The 17,921-nt window shown below is 40.2% G+C and overlaps 1 protein-coding gene across 2 annotated transcripts in view; it reads right to left on the bottom strand.

Annotated features, from left to right (window-relative positions):
- OAT (ornithine aminotransferase) overlaps window positions 1–17,921 on the bottom strand; it is a 1,138,382-nt gene that overhangs the window by 121,367 nt on the left and 999,094 nt on the right. For both annotated transcript variants that reach the window (XM_044056006.1, XM_044056004.1), the window contains 2 exons: window positions 9,825–9,953; window positions 597–710 (listed from right to left, as the gene is read on the bottom strand). In XM_044056006.1, coding sequence (XP_043911941.1) covers window positions 597–710; window positions 9,825–9,953 — 243 coding nt within the window. The remainder of the gene's footprint in view (window positions 1–596; window positions 711–9,824; window positions 9,954–17,921) is intronic.

Raw genomic sequence — 17,921 nt, 5'->3', positions numbered from 1 at the left:
GCCTCTGCTGAAAATGGGCGAAGAGCCAGGTCAGACTTCACTGGTACATAAATGCAAATAAATAAATAAAATGTCTCAAACTTAAGTACAGAAACTTATCTAAAGTGAAAAGTAAATCCCCAAACTGCTCAAAACAGAAATATTATAATGCCTTCAGTAATGAAAATATTCTGTCATCTACTGTTAAAAAAATAAACATTTTGTCTTTGAAATTCTTAAGTTAACCAAAACAAAAGAGCCATCAAAATTACATCCTCTCAAAAGGGCATAGTAGAGAGATCTGAGGCTGGATTTGCACCTGGGTCAAACTCGTATATCCTGAATGACAGCATCTAACCAACTTGCTGACTAGGGGCTCAAACAGTGACTTTTTTGAGAAAAAAACAGAGCTAGAAATGCCCCCCCCCCCCCGAATGTAATCCAATTATAATTAAAACCCAAAAACAAGAAAAATTAAATATTGTGTAAAGTTTAGTAACATTCTAAGGCCACACATCTCACTGTAATACAGTAGGAAAAATGGTTTCCATTAACAAAAGTAAAATTCACATCAAGTCACATCTTTTATTTAACATCTTGTGTTGGTTCATACATACCTCAAGGGCTGCTACACCTACTCGACAGGCTAGAGGATTTCCTCCGTAAGTAGATCCATGTTCACCTGGCTTGATGGACAGCATAATATCATCATCACACAGTACCGCCGATACCTGAATTATGAAAGAATGTTCAGGATCAATTAAACAGAGTAATACAGTCAATTCAAAAATTATAATTTTTTTTAAACTATGCCTCAGTTATGCTAAGAGTTACAGAACAGTGTGATGTGCAACTGAAACTGTATACATATATAGTACAAAATGTAAATAGCTACCGTAGAAATGAAGCTGCACAGCAACTTGCAGGAAATAAATTGGGTATAAACTCATCAATATAACTGTACAACATCTTTTTATACTGCTGGTGACAAGGATATAACTAACAGCACAGGAGCCAGGGGGTCACCTAGAGATACTGTCCTCTCAGGGGATGGGTGTTGTATAAAACAATGACGTGGTGTGGGGGTATAGCTCAATGGTAGAGCATTTGAATGCAGAAATAGAGTACCTCGCTGACCCTCTTCAAATGCAAACTTGATGAGTGGATGGAAAACCACAAACTTGTCCCAGAGGTTCCACCTTTGTCCCTCACTGACAGGTGCAGACTGAGGGTTCTTTTTTGGGGATAAACTCTTGGCTAAGTTTGTAAGTGCCCCAGGGCCATTAACCTAGTAACCTCCTATGATCTTAGGTGTCATCTCATGGTGGGCACTAGGGAATTTTACACCTGTAAGCTTCCTGACTGTAGATGACAGAGCCAGCAGACTTCCGAAGAGAATTATGCATGAAGAACTGTGTATGTATTTGTACTATGGCATACTTTTTCTTTTACATGAGGAGTCAGGTCGTACAACAAAAATACCACCTTTGCCTTGGCTGCATGGCACAGAGGAATAAAGCCTTGAGTATATCCCGGATGACCCATATTTGACTAGCACCACGGACACTGGGGGAAAAGAGTGTGGAAAAAATGAAGTGAGTGACCACTGCTGGCTTGCCCATCCTAGGGCATGAAGGTAGTCTAGCTCACTGCAACAACAGCATGAACAAACTAGTGAGCTCTGCCCTGCAAGCCATGTGCCACTTGTTTGTAGGTTTCCCATGCAGACAAGAGCGCATTCACCTACTGAAGGCAGTCAGAGGACCTCACAATACTGCTGCTGCTGTGTGGAGATGAGCCAAGGCATACTCAATTCCTAAGCAGCATTAAGACACTGCACCAGCATCCTTGATCTCCTCACCAGTCTTGAACATTTGGTGGGTAAAATCCAGAGGATAAGGCAGAGCCTGTAGACCCAGTGAACAAGGAGAGGAGCTAGCAGCAGCTGATAGCCCTCTGCAGGGAGTTAAGAGTGAAAAACACAATACCAGCCTTGGAAAGTATGACTGAAAGAGGGAACAGCATGTTTAAGAAGTTTGTGCCACCAGTAATGCCTAAACCCTTAAGTGAAGGTGCTGGAAGGCACTTATCCATGACAATAAGCTGCATCAAGCATCACGCCATAGCATATTCTGGTGAGTGGATGGGATGGGACCCCAGAGTAGTTATGGTCCTCTGGAAAGAAAGTCAGCTGAGAAAAAAGGAAGAAACTGAACTAGGTTATGTTTTAACACTGTCGTTAGACTGTCAAACCATAAAATGGGGACTGACACCATTATTGTCCATGACCCACATTACATACAATCAAATAGGAAAGCTACTAATGTTAAGACTGATGGAGTTTGTATATTTTGTTTGCTGTCTAGGCAGCTGGAACATTTCAGCATGCTCAAATTACAGAAAACCTGATACTGTAAAATAAACCGATTAATACAATGTGATGTTATTATGATAACATATTACTATACAAAATAAGAGCTAATTTTGCACTTTTAGTTCATTTAGTGATCAGAATAAACCCTAAAGGTCATTTGTCTCAAAAATACACACATTTTCATTCACCAAGAAAACCACAGATATATTCTTACACTTTCAGGTGAACTGTGACAGGACTCTCCTTACTAGGTTCCAACTGGGTATATCTTCACCACCAATCCCAATTTGTCACTTTTTTTCTATAAATTCCACATTCAATAATCCCTGTGCATCTCTACAAATGTATGTTATGATGCAACATGCTGACTATGTAAGCATGAGCATTCTCTGAGCACACCAGTTTGTCTTAGCACGTTTAGTGAGCACCTTTCTGAAAAATCAAGAAATTGCAAAGATGAGCCATACATGACTAATCAAGTAATACAGACATACATACATGCCCATCTTTGAGGGAACTCCATCAGCTAACACAGGTGGTGGTACCACATCGAAAGAGAGAGAGACAGGGTATTTCTGACTCCTAGAGAAGTGTCAGATCATAAATTACCTGCTATGATTAACAGCACATCTGTTCCAACTGACATCAAATACCCTCTTTAATTGGTCCTAGCTCACAAAGAATCCCAAATAGTAACCTAACCACCACGGTGGAAGAACATGGATGCACACACAAGCACAACTCTCAAAAAGCTGAGCCCGCGTACTCACTTCCCAAACGTTGTTTTGTGTCCCAGAGTCACAGCTGGGACAATAATTCTTAGTGAAGCTGTACATCAAAGACCAAGCAGCTGTGGCACATATATCTGCAAAGGGGGCTGTGACGCCAGTGCACTGGCCCAGTAATCAAGGAGCCTCAATCCTCACCACTAAAACCAGTGAGTGGCATGCACATTGGGAAGGATAACAAGTACATACACAGTAAAGTACAATTTCCCTTAAGAGCACACAGAGATCACAGTCAGTCTTGGGCTGGTTTTTCCCTCTCTCTCCAGATCCCCACTGGCACAGCTACAGAGTGGAGTCCTTAGCTGGGGTTCCAAGCCAAGTCCTCCCAGAGCTCCTTCTGTCCAACTAGTGCTTCATGTCCCTGCCCAAGTAGCTGACATACACACACACACACACACACACACACACACACACACTCACACACACACACACACACACACACACACACACACACACACACACACACACACACACACACACACACACACACACACACACACACACACACACATGATTTATATACAAACACACATACACTCCTGGGGAAGGCTGGCACAGGTTCACTAGTTATGTCCCTTCTGCCTAGGTTATAAGGTAGTAGGCCACTGCCACCAGAACCCCTACTTTTCAGCTACTATAAGGTCCTTCCCAAAAGGTGACCAATTCCGCTGTGTAACAATACTGTTATTCAATTAGTAAGTGTGACCAAAACTTTTAAGGTTACTGGAGTGGCTTAGTGCAGTATCACTAAATACATGCAAGTACTCTAGAGCTTAAATTATCTCTACACAAAACAGCCACAGTTGAAATGTTTAAAATATTTAATAATAAATAACAAAAACACAAGGCAAATCTCCTCAATTCAACACAGTGCTAGTCAAGAGTTCAGACACAGAAACTTTAAAACAATACCATAAGATAGTCTTACATAAATATACAAAACAGCTAGATTAAACCTGACTAAATTCCTAACTCTAAGAGCAATACTGTTTTAAATAAGCTTACATACATACAGAGCAAAGGCAGAGTGCCGGTGATGTTATCAGTTCAGAAGACAAATGCAAAATGCTATCTCTTTCTCTCTTGAGATCTCTTAAAATTGATAATACATCACTGCTGACTCATTTTAGATTACATCATTCTTGACACTTCTCTGGTTCCCACACTACCAGAAACTCTAAATTTATATTTCTTAGTAAGCTTGCACCTGGCCAGGAAGACACAGCAATAAAAGACATTATACATGTAAAACCTTGCAATTAGCTCTGGTCTCAAAACAATAGAAGGAATTCCTTCATCCAGTCACCCTGTCTCTGAGCTTTGAGATCAATCATAAAATGCTTTACTTTATCAGCTTTCTTCCAGCAGGGTGCACTGTGGTTACATTTTTGAAGTTCAGAACATATAACACAGTTCTTACATTTAGTTTTCCTACATTTGTAAAACAGCCTGTGGACTATATTAATATTTACAACGACATAGAATTATCTACAAAATTCTATCTAGCTGGGCTGGCAGCCTTTCAGTTTTTCACAGGGGCATCCATGAATCATGCTATAGAAGCAGCCATTCCTCTAGTGGAGTGAGGCTTGATTGCATTTGTCAATGGACAGCCGACAGCCTGATGATACAAACAAAAACAATAATCATAAATAATAATAATAATAATAATGCAGCCAGCAATGAACTGGCAACATGTCTGTTCAAGCAAAGGAGAACACCAACTGATATGTCTTCCTGATCTCGTATATCACATGTAGGTAACACTTGAAAGTACAGTTGCGTTAGGTACTTGCCATAAATGTAGGTGCTTGAGTACATTCATTTTTGCAGTATTAACTCTTCTGATTTCCAGCCTGCAGAAACCTGAGGGCAGCCCAAATACCAGAGATCTCACCTTCCCCATAACCCAATAGATGCCCTTCTCTTACAACGTCAAGACATCAGTAGTATAAAGGGTAGTCAGCCAGTGCTATTTTCTGGTCTTTCTTGTCCCAGTCTAATATCTCACTGATCTGGATACTGGAACACGATCAGCCCAGATTGGTAGCAAGAATAACACTAACTACATAAAAAATACACAATTAATGATTAATATATATTAATATGCATGTAATTACACTAGCTTTAATTATATAAATACCTGCTGGAGGCAATGAATGGTTCCAGGGTTGGGAGGGTGACCTAATGGTTAAGATGTTTGCCTTACAAACACAAGGTGCAGGGTTTGAGTCTCACAAGGGATAATTGGCTAGGCTTAAAATGGCTCGCAAGGGCAGTCAGCTTAGTACTAACCTACTAACCTACTACTAACTACTAACCAGGCCATTAATAGAAGTGGTGATACCATGTGGGTCAGTTGACAGCAGTGAATGTCTAAGTGAGGCTGACTGGATGGATGTATCAGCAGAGAGCTGCTGAGTGATAGAAGAGGCCTGTAGTTTTGCATTAAGGACTGCATGGAGACCATCTGGAAAGACTCCTCTTTCACAAAGTGGTTTAGTCGACTCAGGTTGAGGATGGGTCTGAAGTACTTGAACCTTCTTGGCACTAACATGAACTTGGTCTAAAAAACAGATCCTTTCCAATCTGGCGGGACCTCCTGAATTGATCTTTTTTGAAGGATGTTCTGGACTTCGAGGGCTGCATTCTTCTGCCAGGACAGAACTGGCAGAATTACACAAGATGTACTTCTGGGCACTGCCAAAAGGGGAATAAAATAACATCTGTATAAAACTCTCCCTTATCCACATGTCCAAAGTGGCAGCTTGTCACACCAGAAGGTGTAGGGAGAGAAATCTCCCTGACTGCCTCCAGACAGGGACAGCTGGGCAGCCCTTCAGGATTCCCTGAAAGGGTCCCAAGAATCCCTGGTGGTGGGATCACCTTTGCCTCTAGGACAACAGCCTAACAAAGTCCCTGCTACCCCAGAAACTTCTGTCTTGCTGTTGACTGTTTTGGGTCTGCTGGGATTTACAACACAAAAGGTTCTTGACCCCTTTCTGATTCCTATGGACTGTCCTCTGAGGGTCTGCAAACATTACCCCAACAATTGTGAGCATCTGCCCTCCTGCTTACAATGCAACAGCTTCTCCTTAACTTGCTGTCCAAACAAGGTGGTGTTTTCTAAGGATGCATTAACAAACACCTCTTTAAAGTGATATCCAAAATCTATGAGTCACAGCCAGGCCTGTCTTCTCATTGCTCATCCTGAACCTGCTGCTACAGCTCCACTATGCATGGCACTTGAATTAAATGCTTGGCTGAGGAGGAGATAGTGCTCATTGTTGCTACTCACCACTTGTCAGCTGTTTCAGAGTATTAGCTGTTTTTTCTACTATGTCCTGCTGAAATTTGACCATGTGCGCTATGTAGTTCAGTGATCGAATGTTGAACATACTTGATGCATACACCCACTTTCCTAATCTAGCCATCATCTTGGATTTGTTGCTTGGTGGATGAAGGCTTGACCATCCTCTGAGACATCTTTCCTAGTGGCTACTGCTACCACTATGAAGTCTACAAGGGGTCCTTTGCTCCAGTGCTGTCTGTCCTTGAGGGGTATGCAGTATTCTGTTTAATGTCCTTGGAATAGGTTTGGTTTTGCAACAAATATCTTACTTTGGGATGGTTAAGTCTATGGGTCAGGATTTCCTCTACCTCATCATTTCAAGAATATCACTGAACGCAGCGTCTTATAGAGACAATTTGGGGGAATTTCCCCTTCGTCAAGATATGTATCAGGGGAGGAATCAAAAGTTGTGTCTAGATGCTTTGTCTTGCAATGCCTCTTTCTTGGGTGGCAGTGACAACAGTCATATGATCTCTCCTGAGAAAAGGGCACCCTGGGTCACATCAGGACAGGTCTACAAGTCCCCTTGTCCACAGGGAGCAAACAGTATGAAGGGCCAAAGTACCCAATATCAGAGGTATCCTGGGACAGAACTGACCGGCCCTGTACTTATGAATGCAGAGAGATGGATTTCTCTCTCCTAGTCATAAACAAATCATACATGGGACTAGTACTGATGACATCATAGGGATTAAAGTTGGAACTATGTCAGCACCTAGTCCACCCCTGGCTACCAATGGGTCTGGTGCCATAGCAAAAAGAGGGACCTTCGTGACAGAGATCTCAAATACCAAGAAAGCTCCTGTTCTGAAGAAAAAGTACTTGCTCTCCTCCTCATTGTCAAGTTTGTGGTGCCAGACAACTCTTGCTGAAAAGGAGAAAAAGATCTGATCTAGGACAAAATGAGACCCTAGGCACTTTAGGGGGAGTCAACTTCTCGAAAACTGGCAAATCCAGTTCCTCCAACCTTTGCTTTTCTTCCTTTTTCTCCAGTCTAATCTTGGGGAGGAGACTTAACAGTCTCCTATGAAGAAGATGTCCTAGCCACCACCGCTTCAGGGCGGAGAAGTCCCTTACGAAGTAATTTACTCTTCTGTCAGCCAATGTGCAGGAACTAAAATTTTATCATATGAAGTACATGCTGTCTAAGTGAATGACCATTAAACACACAGCGGAGAGGTAATGTGAGTCTTGTGTTGGGATCTTATGCCCACAATTTTTGCATTTTTAAACCCGTGTTTGCCTCTTTATTCATCTTTGCAATTACCTCACATAAAATGACTAAGAGATCATCAATCAACAAGACCATAGCAGAATTCCCATGCAAGCATTACTGTAAATTTTTAATACTATATACACAAGCCAAATTATGCATGTACTGTGCAATATACATACGTCAGAAAAAGCTCATCAAATGCAAAGTTCTCAAGAAATAGTTGGTATTGTAAGTGATCACTAAACATTTTTTGGTTTAGGAACTGAAAAGTTCCAATTTCTGTAGAATGAGAGCAATGCTCAGGCTTAAGGAGGCATTCCAATGTTTGCTGAAGTGCATTGCATGAATTCTGAAGGAAGCAGGTCTAAATCAACAAACCGTCCACATAAGGATAGATATGAACTCCCATTAGTCTGATATGATCAAATACTGGATCCAGCTCAAACTACAAAGAGGTGAAATGGTAATAGTAGTTCCCCACCCCTATGCTCCATCAAGCCTGTGTAAAAGGCAAATGTCTGATCTTCATTTTATTTGAATTTCATCTTACAGTAAACAAAACGTCCAAAAATGTAATTTGCTTCGAATTAACAATAAATACATTAATAATCAAATTAAATAAATAACACTGCATTCTTTGCAGTAGTGCAATGCCCCCCCTCCCCCCAACAGCTCAAAATATGCAAGGGCATGGGGGCTGGGAAGCTGCACACTCCATATGTTTGTTCTCACTACAATGATGCAATACCTCCCAGAACTAAATATGTTAACTGGGTTGTCTATATGGTGATTATTTACATCTGCTCACACAAAGGCTAGTTCTTTAACATGGTAGCATACATTTAGTGGGGGCATACAGAAACAAATACCCACTAGCCAGCTCCATGGCATGCAAAATGAAGCTCTGATTCGGGGTTTGAATAGTGGCCTGACACTGGAGGAGATGAAGGAGGTAGCACCCTGCTCAAATCCTCCCAGCAGGTGGTGGAATGTCTTAGGAGACCAGAAGCAAGAGAGTATGTCTTAGGTACAAACTAAGGAACCACAATAAACCACTTTCAAATCCGAAGGATATGGCAACTCGAATATTAGAACCAACACAGTAGAATAAATCCACAAATTGGTAAAATGTCCACTTTATTCTACCACACGAAGACCAAAAGCCAAACACAGTACACACAAAGTTGTTAACCTAGGTTTCGTCTTATAACTTAAGACTTCTTCAGAACAATTACAGCAAGTGACTATCATGCATAAATACTTACATTAATTGCCAATTAAATACCTAACTGCATTACTTGTGGAAGTGACTGACTTCTCCTTTGTATATTTCCAATGCTCACTAACCCCTTAGGCATTCCCAAAGCACAGGACCAATTAAGAGGATCCCACTTGAGTAAAGAATGAATAAAGCTCTTGTTCCATATGGGAACAAATAGGTGGATGGCCAAGGGTGTCTAATGGTTGATGAGCATGTGGAGAAAAAAGGGGTGCTGAAGAAAAAAAATGAAATATCCTTTGGTTCTTATAACTGGCTATTCTGCCAGTAAAAAGTAGTGATCAAGAACATTCTGGACTACAGGGACCAATCTGCTTTTAATAAGAAAAAAAAATGACTGACAAGTATAGCAGTATTCTTGCCATACAGACAGAATAGGTACTAAAATCAGAGTAACCATTCAGAAAGAAATACACAGAAATCTAGTCTAATGTTTTGGAATAATAGCAGAAATAAAAACTGAACAATACTAGTAAAATGAGAAACACATGAACCATAACTGCAGGAAAATACAATATGTAATATTCTTCTGGCAGGTCATTCCTCATTAGTCATAAAAGTAATTTTCAGAATCAGTTTTGGAAATGTCATTTCAAATGGATGCCTTTACAGTAAGCCGTGTGTGCTTTATTGCAAACAATACTTGAATCTGTATGATAATAAACACCCCAATAAAAATGTTAAAACAGTTTGACCTGTAAATCGGAAAGAATCAGTACAATTTTACTATACACTAGTTCTGAATGCTGCCAGATTTTGTTATAAATGAGCCCAACATGAAAGATACAGCACACAAGACTTTGAACTAAAAAATATTGTACGATAGAGTGACTCACAGGATATAAGCCACCAGACAGAGCTTTTCCCAGTGTAACAATGTCTGGACGGACATTTTCGTGATCCACAGCCAACATCTTGCCAGTTCTAGCTAAGCCTGTTTGTACTTCATCAGCTATGAAAAGAATCTGTAAAAAATGAAACAATGTATGGTTTAGCATCTGGTAGAGGCATAAAGTGCTCATTTTCACACAATGGGACAAGACAGGGCACACCCAAAATAGAAAAAAGCCACTCCATCAAATAGTACAACATACATACATATAACTTTAGTACCCAGTTAGCCCACATAGTTTGTTTTTTGGAGGAAACCAAAGTACACACACAAAACTCATGCAAATCAAGGAATAATATACAAACTCCATAGAGAGTAACCAGGCATTAGGATCAAACTTCATACTACAGGGGAACATCATACATTGTTATAAAAATGCAGCTGAAGAAATAGCAAGTCCCACTGTTATTCTGTCAGAAGTCTGCCACCCAAAGAATTCCAGCGATACTACAAACAATACTGGAATTCCAGTCTCTGCAGAAACTAATGCTTGATTACAGACATTCTTTAATACCCAGTGACATTTTTAAAGAGTGGTCTTTCAACAGCAACCATCAGACTGATGGATGATATGTGATGAAGATCCCCAGGGTACCATCTTGATAATACTGCAAGTAATAACAGGATTTATTGCATGACAGGTTCGCACTCTTCAGCCTTGTCCTTAGTACTGAAAACTTTCACTTGAACTGCATGTTATTCCACATAGCAAGGTTACTGCCTGTGAAAGAGTTGGACTGTATTTTTTGGAGTCTACAGTTACAGCCAAAGCCTGGAAACCCATTATTATCTTGCAATGCTGATACAGGTGAAGACTCTTTATGCTTCATAATAGCAGAATACCTGTACTACCTTTATAACTGTACCCACATGACAAGTCCCATTGATGGCAGGATTCTTTAGAGGTTGGTGGAGTGCAGAAGAACTTTAAGGTACTATTTGCCCAGCTATTACTTGGCTACAGTCCTTCTTCCTTTAATGTCATGATGAGATGAGCTGAAATAGGTGACACATGCACCTTGAGCATGGAACAACCAAGACCCAACTCGTACAGCTGCCTGAGAATTCATCATGGCAGTAAAGCATACCAACTGGTGTGGACTCAGACACAATTATGTCTAAATAGAAATCCTTTTCCACTTGGTAAGATAGGGTTGCCTGGTGGATCACTTTCTAGTGGCATTAATCATTTTTGACACCCCTGTTGTAAGTGCAGTGGAATAAGACAGCTAAAGTAGAAACCAAGCTTTGAAGTGGGGTCGGCTGTCTCCCAATGATGGAGGACCCTTCTGGCTAGAACTGGTTTAAGTATTTTATACTACCAGGGACCTTAGTGCCTATAACCACCTCTTCCCCTACAATTGCCATTCTCTGGAAAAGGCTTCCTATACATGTGAAGCAGGCTTCCTTTCTAACCCAGTTTATGCACAACTTGGATCAGTGGATGGGTAATTAGAAATTCAGCCCCTGGTCTGCAGCCTAAGTCTCTGATGGACAGAGGCAGTCAGTAAATCACCCCTATATATAATTCAAATTTGTGGTTCACATTTGGGAAGCATGTCTTGGCTTATAAGGGCCCTAGTAGTCATTAGCCTGGTATACACCTATGAACAATATGGTGATTAAAGTTCATTTTAATCTTTCTTCTTTTAACTTTAACTATAATACAACATGCTATCAATGAAAATGTTAAGGAGGCATACAGGAATCTTCTTAACTAATGGAAGGCGACAGCATCCCCAGCAAAATCCCTCTTGCCTGGGGTACTGAGTGGGGAAAGACCATATTTTCCCCAGTACTGCATTTTTGAAGATCCAATTCAAGCATGGCCTCTGAACCTGCAGCTGCATGAGGAGTAGCTTAGAGAGTATGTCAGCACATCCACCTCACCTGATATGCAAACTGCTGAAAGAATGATGCCTCTGTGTGCAGTCTACTACCAGACATGCACTGTCTCTGTTTTAGGGAGGGTATGAATTTGGTCCTGTCTTTTATTTGGATACTGCAGCACAGATTAACTGTGGGACCAAATTAGAAGAGATGTCTGATGCAGCTTATCTGGCAAGGTCTGCAACTTCAAATGGGCTAATTTTCCATTGTGTGTGTGTGTGTATGTGAGAGTGTGTGTGGGGGGACGGGGGGATGACATGCCTTTGACTGTGGTGAATCAAAGCAGAGTTCCCCATCATACAGCTTCAGCGCTGGGAAACGCACCGTGAAACCAGTGGGGACTGCACACCACTACAGAGCAATGCAAACCAGGTCTGACATCTGGAGATGCTCAACATCTGCATCCTCTAGTATGCTAACTGTATCATAAAGACTATGACAGCCTTCAAGTCCAGAAGTCACAGGAAGGTTCACTCTCGGAGTCAACACTAGAATAACCAGCACCCTTCTGTGCAGTCAGGAGTCACTGGCACTAAAGAATGGCCAAGGCTGACCTAATAAAAGAAATCTTCCAAAATGAGATCAAGAGGACTTCTCAGTGTTTATGGTCAACTCCTGGAAACGTAACCATAGAATGAGCCCACTGCAAGATAGCTACTAGGGTTTTACTTGATGGGGTCACCAGCATCCAATTCAAGTAGGAGAGTAAAATAGCGTCTTCCTGCAAGTCTTCAAACACTACTGCAAACTCTGTACTCTGGACACAGAGGAAAGCCCAGACTGATGCACCTTAAGTTAGAAATGACACATAACCAAAACAAGTAAAGGATTCACCTGAGATGACCCAGACAGAGCCAGTGCATTATGACAAACTGTGTAAGTGCAGTTATGACCCGCACAGAATCATCATCTATAACTTGAGGTACTGGATCTGCTAGCTGAAGCCACTGGCATTCAGGCAAGGATGTAAATATCCCGTTTGTTTCCTGAAAGATGCAGTAGTAGAACCTTGTGCCTGTTCTAAGAGGGGGATATAGCCTCTATAGCTCCTATGAGTAATAGTGTATCTACCTGTCACAAGAGCTCTGCACCCACACTATGGTCACTCATTGGACCCATATATATATTTTGTGCTCATGTCTAAGAATTTTAAGACATGGATGACAATGACCAAGTCTACGGCTCAGAGGTTTTTAGTGTTGGTCTCCAAGGTGAGATGAAATAAAAAAAAAATGCCTTTTGCCCTGGACAGGCATATGCTGATCACACGGAGGACTACAGTTGATAAGATGTTGAAGTACTCCTTTTAGACAATTTGAACGGCACAGAAAGCAATACAGCATAATACTTCAAAGCCTTCTTACATCTTTGAGGAGGATCCTTCCTCTTTTCAGGCAGCTAGAAAGAAAATGAAGTAAAGGGAGTGAAGGAAGATAATAAATCCCCCCCAAAGAGTTCAAAGCCTACTGCCTCTTTAAGAATTCACCGATGAGGAGCTGAAAGGGTTAGCAAAAGAGAACTTCCCCCTTAAAATGTCCACCAAGGATGAAGTTCCTGTGTTCTTCCACTTCACTGAAGAAACTCTCAGTCAAGTCATCCTTCTAAGATATAAACTTCAGCCTGTGGGTATAACAGCATCAGAGAAGTCAAAATAGTAGTGAGGTAAATGGAAGAAAATTCAAGAAGCCATAGATGCAGTCTTTGATGGCTTCCTGCTTTAGCTCTGACTCAGAATTTAGGAAAGCTTCCTCACTGCATCATCAACTAGGAAGAATTAGAAATATAGAACATTAGTCATTGAATCTATAAGTTGATGATATTCGGCTCCAAAGTGTTAAAGGAGAAAACTCTTTTGCTGCACCTGTCCAAGGTTTTAGACTCCTTGCCAGTGGCAAATGTCTCTGGGCCATGCTTGGGGCAGAAGGAACTACAAAAAAGTCAGCCTACGGATGCCTTGTCAGGGGGTCACAAAATCACACAGAGTTAGGAAGAGTAGATGCTCTCTAGCTTACTTCCTGTTTTAACACACACACACACACACACACACAAACACACACACACACGATTTAAAAAATCTATTCTTTAAACTCTCCTTTCCTGATTAAAACAAAGTGAATATTTCTACTGTAAAATAATAATAAAATAAAAAAATTCAAATACGTTATTAGAGAAAATATTAGCCTGGTCAAGTCACAATTCCCTTACATTTTACTGGAAAAGAAATTGTGAAAGACAGGCGAAAGATAATCAACTCCACTTTCTTGCCTTTTCAGCAGCATTTTATAACCTTGTATGGGTACAATCAGCAAGAATTTTAACTAAAAAATACAGAGAGTCCTGAGTTAGTACCATAACCAGTCCCAACTCAAATAAAGTATACAGACTGTCTAAAACTGGGTAACCATTTGAAATGTTGGGACTCACTCTATGGAGACTGATCAGACTTTTAAGTCCAAGATGACATTTCTTGGAATATTCCCTTTAAGTCAAGGGATGACGATCCCAGAGTTGGATATATAAAGTTCAGGGGGTATGTGGGGTTTATCTCCACTGCAAAAGAAGTTTTAGGAGAACAGTAATGTTCTAGAGTCTCTATTCTCCTGTGATTTCGATCTCTCTCTTTTTTTTTTTTTAGCCTGTCAGCACTTGGCATTTTGAGTGCCATTTCGGTAGGGAGCCCTAAAACTGAGAGTTGTACCCTTGAAATGATCTGATATACTTATAATATATAGGAAGTATATAACGATTTTAAATAAATAAGTATTCTAGTACAGTGCCATAAGTTTGTTTGTGTCTTTCGGCTTATCCTGGTTAGGGGTCGCCACAGCGGAACTCCGGTCCGCTAATGATTGGCAGTGGATTTTTACGTACCGAGTTGCCAGCTCTGCCGTACAACCTTCAACGAAGGCACATCCATTCACGCATGTCTCCACACACCAGACGCTCTAACTGAGAATCGAACGGGCCAACGTCTATGCTGAGAAAAGACAATGCTACCACAGCACCACCACCGCGGAGAGTACAGTGCCATAAGTAGTGAATGCATATCAAAAAAAAAAAAAAAGATAAGGAAATCTAAAGCTTGTTGTGGCCCAACTGATGCTAATCTGAAAAACAGCATCTATTCCAGCTTTATTCTTGGGCTCTTGTTGATTACTGCATAGGAAAAATCTGATCCAGAAGTTGTATTATTTTATTTATTTATTTCCATTAATTAAAAACATAAATGAGCTGGTCAATCGACCCTTTAGGGTCATGATCTAGGCTTATACGAGTAGGCATAAAACATGTACAGAAGAAATATGTGCGCACAATAAAATTTTACAGACATTTCAAGATAACTATATACAAAAGCAGATATACGCCAATGAGAAAACAAAGTACATAATATATAGATAGATAAATAGCAACAGAAATAGTCCCAACAGACTTAAACATATAGAAATAAATATTATATATAACCTCTCAAGATCTCATCCCATATCCTAAGCACTTCAGCAGCCAAGCATTAAGTTTTATCACTTTGGAATGTGCTGAGGTATTCAAAAATTGGCTGGATACTATCCCTGGGTCCAGGGTGTGTTGTCAAGGTGGCTGCAGAGAATAATTGGTGAAGCAAAAGAAATAATGCTTGCCTCTGGTAGAAACAACCAGGATAAAGCATAATTATCTCTGGGTTTTGAAAAAAGCTTCAAATATTAAGCATCTCAGAGGGCAGCTATAAGTAGATGCTCCTTTGCATGACAGACATAAGGCTTTCAACCTTTAGCTTTAGATTTAGGATCTAGCCCTAGAGTATTTTGGCTACCTCAAATAAGTATATTGCTGGTCATAGTCCTACAAAGTTTCAGCTGAAATGCTAATCATGAGTCATTCTGGGAATTTGAATAACAGCATCTGGTAAACTGCATAAAGTACTACGCAAAATAAGCATGTTTCTTTGAACTCCACAGTTCCAAACACTAATCTCGCTGTGAGAAGGACCTCTGATTCAGGACTCATCAACTTGTGGATGTAGTGTACTACTGTGGTATTGTACACCCAGAGTTGTATCACCTGATTTGTCAAAAGTATTTGAAAGGATTGCAATGCCTTCTGTAGTACTGGCTGTCACAGAGTGTCAGACCTAGCTTGCATTACAAATGTACCAAGCTGTAAGGTCACGAAGATGAGAACCAACAACTGAAAAAGAAGCATCTTCAGACAGGTATTAAGTATGAAATGGCTAAAAAAAAGCCCTCTCATTTACAGGTTATGCACACAAGTCCATCCGGTTCTTTCTTTACAAACTGTGCCCCTTGCTAAGATCTTCTCAGAAAGCCTGTTAGATTTCTACAAATGCACCTGCTTCGATGTTCCACTGTATATGCCTTTCTCAATAATTGTAGTTGCAATATGACTTCAGTTTTTGCTATATCAGTGTAAAAACTTTGTAAAATATTAATACGTAGGCTTCTACAGTGTAATGTAAGCATTAATGTAACAAGCTAGAATTCATATTTTTTCTTTCTGTTGCGATAATTTACATGTTACACTATTTGTTTAGATTCCAAACAATTTCTTATTTCATTTCTTACACATTGTTCCAGCCATCCAACCACTCATTCATTTTCTAATAACTCACTTTATCCTCTACTGGGCTGGGGGTACAAGAGTGTATCCTAACAGCCAATGGGTGCAAAGGGAGGCCTAATGCTTGTCACTGGTCATTTGACTGACGTTCTAAACCTCATTAAAAGAATGCCGGGATGATGTCACTGGTAATGAGACTTGGAGAAGAGTGAGAAAGTGAGTGTTGCATTTTCCTCATTTTCTCACTGTTCGCCAAGTGTGTGTGATTTTTGACATGGCCTGTATGTGCATGCATGTGTGTGTGGGTCCCTATCAGTTGATCGAGTTTTCAGAAATTCAAAATTCATTTGGTCGAGACCATCTGATCAAGTTTTGAAAACCCAACGGTTTGGGATGGAGATGGCAGTACAGTGTGGATTGGGGAATTTACCCTTTTCCTCATTATAGTGTGATCTAGGAGTTGGTATATATAATTTGCAGGGGGGAGCAGGGGGGCTTGCGCCCTTGCAAAAACTTTGAAAAAAAGTAGATTTTTGTGGTTTTTGTGTTTTTTTTTTTTTTTTTTTTTTTTGCTGTTCGAGTTTTCGGAAACTCAATCTGACACAGACACGTATATAGGCATATCACACAGGCAGACTCTAAAAAATGAAATATAATAAAACCAAAACAAACAGCCAATAAGTGGGTTCTACTATGAGATTTCATCAGACTGACTGAAATAATACAATCCAAAAAAATCATGTTATGTAATCACCTGCCACATTAACAAAATGATTGCTTAAAAGGCTTCTTTTTTCAACACTGCCTTAAAATTAATATATTTAATGTCAACTCAATCTCTCAATAAAACAAATTTAGTGCTTAATAGACTTTTTGTTTAATAATGTCTTTAATGCAGTCATTCAAACCTAGAAAAACTATTGAGTTATAGAATTATAAATACATATCCATAAGTAAGATAATCAATATACAAATATCATCAAAACAATAATTCAAAACGCTGACAATGAAACTTACATGCCCCAAGACAGAAATATAAGGCATGCAAACAATATTGCACATACGAAGCATGGCATACACAGACCACAACACTTGGTTATCATTGTTCCTACTGTACACACTCTGCATTGAATAACTTAACTTTGTGACAGGCTCTAGCAAAATGCCTGACTTGGGAACAGGCACAGTATTTTAGATCATTTAGAGTATGCACAGTCTCCCTTTGCATGGACTCTTCTACACTATATATGGGCTAACTATTCCTTGGTTTTACCCCAAAAAGAGGACTTACCAGCTCTGTTTGGGATATTTATCTTATTGTCCCTTCTTGGCACGTCAGATGAGAGTATGACTGCGAACACAAATCCTTCTGCCAGGTCATGTCAGTTGGCTTAGTGGTTAAGTGCTGTCACTATTGTGTGTTTGAAATCTTCAGGGATATTACCAGTTGTACACATTTTAATAGGCAGGTAAGCCCCCATGAAACCCCACACCCTGTTTTAAATATATATGCATGAACATACGTATGTATGCACAATAACAGGGAAAAGGCACCTTTCCCACTCCTATCTCCTACCAC

This window comes from Protopterus annectens, chromosome 14.part0, assembly GCF_019279795.1.
Source record: "Protopterus annectens isolate FY-2018-M chromosome 14.part0, PAN1.0, whole genome shotgun sequence".
NCBI classification, from domain to species: domain Eukaryota; kingdom Metazoa; phylum Chordata; order Ceratodontiformes; family Protopteridae; genus Protopterus; species Protopterus annectens.
Note: the sequence above shows the minus strand (reverse complement) of the source record. Positions and strands in the feature narration are given on the sequence as shown.